The following is a 6,349-nucleotide window of genomic DNA, read 5'->3' on the forward strand; positions in this document are numbered from 1 at the left end:
AGCGGGCAGGGGGACTTGGCAGTGTACGTGTCCTCGGAAACCACCAAGATTGTGCCTGTCGACATGCAGACGGGCTGGAACCAGAGCATCTCATCCCTGGAGAGCCTGGCATCCCCTCCCTGTACCCAGGCCCCAACTCTGGCCCACCTGCCTCCCCACCCACTGGCCACTGAAGAGCCCCGGGCCCCTCTCAACCTGCCTACAGATCCACACCCCAGCTTCGCCTTTCCCCCGAGCCTGGCCAAGGCTGGTCGCTCTCGTAGTGAGAGCAGTGCCGACCTCTCCCAGCCGCAGGAGCTGCAGCCCCTCATGGGCCACAAGGACCACACCCATCTGAGCCCAGGCACTGCTAACTCCCACTGGTGCATCCCATTCAACAGAGGCAGCCGGCTGTAGCCCAGGGCCTCGGGGAGGAGCAGGTGTAGCCTGTGGAAGTATGTCCTCGGCAACGGGCAGAGGCGCTCACTCAGTCTGACATGGGGCAGGAGGGCCTGGACTGAGGTAGCAACTGGGCTTCCTTGGGGCTGGTCCTCATAGGGACCCTTCTTACCACACTCCCTTCTCCTCACCCCACCACCTTCCATTTCAGAAAGGCCCCTCCTCTGGGTAAGGACCCAGTCCAGAGCTTCTGGGGCTAGGCCCAGAGACTTCAGAGGCTTCCTTGAGTTGCTTAAGCAGCTGTTCCTGCCCCCGAAGCAAGGGCATCTTTCCTCAGCAGACACTGGCCTTCTCTGCCCTACACACCCGTCTCAGCACCAAGTTAGGAACTATACCCTGGTAGGGAGGTTCAGCTAGGGACTGGGATGGGCAGTGGGGCAGGTCCTAGCCTTGGGCTTTGCTGTCCTGTTGGGTCAGCTAGCCATAGATAATATTTTTAGGGCAGTGGGACTCTCTGCTCCCACTTCTTGCTTTATCCCCTTCCCCTTGCTGGCAGGTATCAGGGTAGTAGTTCTTCCTTTTCTAGGACCAAGGCCAGGGGGTTCTGTGTGCCAGGCTTCAGTTCAGAGCTGCCTCTTAGCCAGGGTCACCTTGGGGATCTGCTGCTCTGGGTCCAAGTCTGGGCCTTTCTGATCCTTGAGTCTGGGTTGTCCAAGGAAGACTGGCTCCTGTTTCACTATCTCAACATTCTCCAAATGGGACGAACCAGGTGTCCCAGAGCTTGGGGGCTTGGAGGCCGGGCTGCAGTGGTAAGGGACTGACTGGGTGGCAGGTGACTTCCCCAAGGTTAGCACCTGCTTTATGTTTTGTACCTTATACCTAAGATACATTAAACATCTCTCAGACGGATGAGTGTCCTGTGTCCAATATGTCCGGGGGCCTTAGGGGTGGGAAGACAGCAGGGACATCTGGTAAGGGAAGTGGAATCTTCCAAGTGTCCTCCCCAGGGCTTCTGGGCTGGGATGGAGATGGGAGGGGGGTACCCTAAGCAGGACTATCAGTCCCTTTGGCCCTCCCTCATACCTTGCCATACTTGCAAGGGCCTGAAGTGGCAGTTGAGGGGACCACTGTATGGGTATGGGGGTCACAGAACAGGGATTCTACAAAGTAAGAAAGGCTAGTAGAAAAAAGAAAGGCGAGTAGGTAGAGAGACCTGAGGTCAAGTGCCAAGCTGCCCAGAGATGCAGCCACCACATACACCTGGGACCAGCTAAGTATTACTTGAAAGTCTGCAGGCAGGTGTGGGTCAAATGAATGGAAATGTCCTGCACATGGCGAGTGGGAATGTGCTCTCAAGGAAATCGGTTACCTCGAATATTTATAACAAATCCAGCAGGGTGGGGTCCACGAACATGGGTAGAGCTCCCTAGACAATGGCAGTCCCCAGATCATATTTCCACTGTGTCTGAAGGACTTAAAAAAAAAACAACTTTATTGAAATATAACACACATACCATAAAATCTCACCCATGTAAAATATAGAATTCAGTGTTGTGTGTTTTTTTTGTTTTTGTGTTTGTTTTTGAGGAGAGATTTTTGCAGTAAAGTGTGTGTACTTGCCAGAGATACAGAGAAAGATGGAGAGACAGCGATAAATCATACCCTAGCGGGGATGGCCATGCTGCAGTCCCTTCTCCCCCGTTCTCCTCTTGGGATTTTGGGCATGCATACACACGCACCCCACATGAGTTTTAAGCTGCCAGGTCCAGGACTTGAACCATGGTTGATTATGTGGGAGTCCAGTGACATAATCATTATGCTATCTGCTGGTCCCCGATTCAGTGTTTTTAATACTAAGTTCACAGAGTTATGCAATCCTCACCCCACTCTAAATTTAGAACATTTTCATCATCCCCCGAAGAAATTCATAGCAGTCACTCCTCATCCCCCACCTCCCAGCCCTAAGTAATCACTAGTCTACTTTCTATCTTTACAGATCTGAAGGACTCTTGACATATTTTGAAGGTTACATATTTAGTCAACTAGCACCCTTTTTCTGTGTTATACATGAGGAAACCGTGAAGAAAACTGTGACTTAGGCTGTACCTTCAAGTTGTTTACAGTTGGCCATGGTGAGGTCTAGTAGCTAACTAGTAGTTAGCAGTTTAGTCAGTCTTTGCTGTTACTCACCAGCTATGTCATCTTGGGCATGACACAGAAACACTCTAAGCCTATGTCCTCAGCTCCAGAATGGGACAACGATCACACTTACTTCATAAGGCTACTGCCAGATTAAATGTTAAGATGTGGGCTGGGGTGGGAATCTAATCAGGGCCTAACTCCCAGTAAGGGATCACAAACTTTTGTCATTACTGGTCTTAGACCACAAGGCAAAGGTACATGGGAAATGCTGCAGAGACTTAGGGAAATCTGGAGAGGCTCGTAGAGGAGTCAGTGTGTGTGTGGCTGGTACCAGGTGCAGGATGGAGGAACCCAGGGGATGTGAAGAAATGGTGCTGGGAGGACAGGTGGCCCTTCTCAGACTTTAGTATTAGAATCCTTGAGGAGCTTGTTCATGCAGATTCCTAGGCCTACCCCGAAGTTCTGATTCAGCAGGTCTTTGAAGGCCCAGAAATCTCTACTCATAGCCAGTGCCTTGGAGGGAGGTGGCCCATGGCACACACTTTGAGAATTACTAGCTTAGACAGGTGGAAGCTTGTAATTAGGAGAGCATCTATAGGTCACCACCACCTGTCTGGCAGGATGGCAGAAACGGACTTCAGTGCTGCTGGAGCTGAGAGGAGACAGGGGGGCAGTCTCTCCTAGCTGGCATGACTGGGGAAGACTTTATGAAGGAGGAAGTTGTTATGGTTTGGATAATGCAACGTTTGGAACCTCCCCCCCCCCCAAGTTCATGTTTTTGAATTCGAATGTCCTCTAGCAATTCATAGGTTGGGACCTGAGTGTTAAGTGAAAGCTAAATTTCTTCATGATGTCCTAGGGTGGGGACTTCGGGTGAAATAATGTCCTCAGGGTGGGGCCCCTATGACTGAGTTGCAGTGGATATATAAACAGAGGGGGTGAAACCAGAACAAGAGACAGAAACTCAGAGACCATGCTGTGCTAAAAGTTCCACCTTCTGCCATTTTGTGATGCCTTTGGACTTCCCAGTTACCAGAATTGAGTTTTGTAAAGAAGCCTCTATTTTCTTTATAAATCACCCAGTCTCAGGTATTTCTGTTAGTAAGGCAACAACGGATTAAGACAGAGGAGGTGCATCCAGGCCTTGGAAGAGGAAGGATTCTGACCAGGTGAGATGGGCAGCTTGGGCCTTCCAGGTAAGGGAGACAGTATAAGGTAAGACTTAATCAGATGATTTTTTTTTTTTTTGAGAGGTTTTTTCTATAAGGGGCATGCGCTCGCCAGAGAGAGACAGAGAGACAGAAAGCGAGAAATCACCCCCCCAGGGGGGATGGCCATGCCGCAATCCCTTCTCCTCTGTTCTCCTCTCGGGATCTTGGGCACGCACGCACACGCGCCTGGCGTGAGTTTTAAGCCACCGGGTCCGGGACGCGAACCATGGTCGACTACGTGGGAGTCCAGCGACATAGCCATTACGCTAACTGCTGGTCCCTATAATCAGATATGTTTTCCAAGGTAGTCTGGGAGCTGGGCAGGAGGGTTTCGATACCTCTGGATGGCCCTGACTGCCATACTAAGGAGTCTGGAGTTTATTTAGGCCAAAGGTGAGAAAGATCTGGAAGGCTGAGGATCTGTTGCCCTCACTGTTTGCAGCAGCACTGAAGACGGTACGCAAGGTTTGGGATGGAGTGGAGGGAACGCCTGTAGGTCTCTTTTCACTAGCCCCCCGGAGCCTCCACTGAAGTTCTGATTGGTTCATGTTGGCAAGAAATGGGAGGTGAAGGCAAAGCTGGGGAGGGGTAGGAGGGGGCCCAGCCCCGCTTCATGATCTCAGTGGAAAGGGCTGCTGCCAGGGGAGCCACAGAGATGGGCTCCATGAGTCACTGCTCAGTCCTGCAAGCTCAGCCCACAGAGCCTGCTGTGGTCAGCCGCCTGAGGCCGGCTCCAGGCCCAGTCCCCCCACTAGGCCTCAGTCCGTCCCCATTTCCATCAGCACCTCTGCCATTCTGGGGCTGGAGCCCTCTGCCTCATCCATCTCTTTCAGGCTGAGCCTCTGATTCTGTCTTCATTTGTGACTCTGGTTTCCACTTGGCTCATTGATGGGGAGCCTCGGAAGGGCAGGGGCAGTGTGACACCTCAGTGTGACACCTCCCTGTGCGCTTATTCTGAGCCAGGTCCTGTGCTGGGTGCTGGGAGTACAGAAGTGGACAACATGCAGACTGTTTCCATGAAGCTCACAGCACACATTCCATACGGACTGGAGAAACCAGGCCCCGCCCTGGCCCTGCCTCTATCTCAGTGTGTCTGTAACTCCCCTGGACCTGTCTGCTGTGCCCAGGGGCGCCAGAGTCAGCTATGGCCTCTCTTTGCCTCTGGAGAGGTATGTGTGCCTGCCTGCAGGGCCCTCCAGCTCTTCAGACTCCTGGTGGGGAGGGCCTGGCTAGTGGCTGGAGGGGGGCAGCAGAAAGGAAGGGAGCAGGAGGCAGTGACTCAGTGGGGGTGGCCCTGGGACAGAGCTGGGAAGGGAGCCAAGGTTGGACCCGATGCTCACTGAAGCTAGAGGAGAGTGGGAAGAGAAGTCTGGCTAGGGGTTGGGGATGGAGCAGGACAATTCCAAGGCTCCTCTCTCCAGTCAGACCCGCTCATGGAAGCTCCTTTCTCACGGTCTGGAGTCTGGGCTCTGGGTGCTGAGATGGGTGAGGAAATGGATTGCTTGTTTCCCTTGTGCCTGCTCCTTGTGCCCAGGTTCATGAAAGAGGGGCCTGCCTCAGGGAAGTCAGGGAAGCTACTACATCCACTGCCCCTTCCTTCAGGGACCAAAGGCCTGGTCATTCTGCCAGGGCCCAGGTATGCCAGGGGGCTCCATGTCTTCTGACCATGTCTGCTCACCTCCCTCAATCTTCCCACATGTTCTGGAGAGTGGCAGGCCAGGCCCTCATGCCCCAAAGGGGTCTCAAACCTCAGAGCTGGGAGGAATCTCGCTTCTATCCACATGACTTTCATCGGTCAGGATCCTCTGGCTAAGGAAGAAATGAGGGGGCAAGAGCTGACAGAGAGTAGATTTTGACATACGGGGTTTTCTCTTGTCCTCGGCAATCCCAGGAGAAAGGCATGGGTTTCTTTCTTTACAGGTAAGGAAGTGAGGTTCAAAGAGAGTCCCTGATGCTCTCCCAACAGGTAAGTGGAGGTGCCAGGCCTGGGCTAATCTCTGGCTGCAGGGTCTGGACCTCAGCACCATCCTCCTTGGTTGGATTTTGTTGGGGGTGGGGAGGGGTGTAAGAGGGGGAGAATAAAGAGGTGCTAGGAAATGTCTAGTGGGTTCTGGTGTACTGGAAGGCCTGGGTCAGCTCCCACCGGAGAACTCATTATCCCTTCCCTCCCTCCAGCCCAGACAGCAGCCCCCTCCCATAATGGGATCATACACTCTGCCTCTTGGTGCCTGGGCCTGGGGACTTGGAAAATAGTGGCTGCAGTGGTGGGGCCCCTTATTCCCACCGTCCATGAAGATACCCTTTCCCTGCTGGCTCCCAGCAGCCCCGAGCAGCTGCTGTGGGGTTTCGGAGTCTCTAGAGGCCTGCAGGAACCCTGGGAGCCCAAACTTTTTCTTTTTTTTGGACCAGATTTGGGAGTTGTAAGAAAGAAGTGTCTGGGGCGGGAGAGCAAGACAGCACTTGCCTCTCCTACACACAGACTCGCCCTGGGCATAGTCAAGGGCAGAAGCCCCTGAAAGCCCCCTCTCCCATCCCACCCTCCTCACTCACCCTCGCACACCGCCCAGGTCATCCCCTGCGGCAGGGCACCTCTTCTGGTGCCTTGAGGCAGGCGGGGG

General features: G+C 53.5%; 1 protein-coding gene across 1 annotated transcript in view; it reads left to right on the top strand.

Moving 5' to 3' along the window:
* Positions 1 to 1,281, top strand: part of SLC9A5 (solute carrier family 9 member A5) — a 22,922-nt gene extending 21,641 nt beyond the window's left edge. The window contains exon 16 of the mRNA XM_006155626.2: positions 1 to 1,281. This exon is cut by the window's left edge and continues 98 nt beyond it. Within this exon, the coding sequence (XP_006155688.1) occupies positions 1 to 396 (396 nt within the window). The 3' untranslated portion in view covers positions 397 to 1,281.
* Positions 1,282 to 6,349: the final 5,068 nt, after the last annotated feature.

This window comes from Tupaia chinensis, unplaced genomic scaffold (genome assembly GCF_000334495.1).
Source record: "Tupaia chinensis unplaced genomic scaffold, TupChi_1.0 Scaffold000463_1, whole genome shotgun sequence".
NCBI lineage: Eukaryota > Metazoa > Chordata > Mammalia > Scandentia > Tupaiidae > Tupaia > Tupaia belangeri.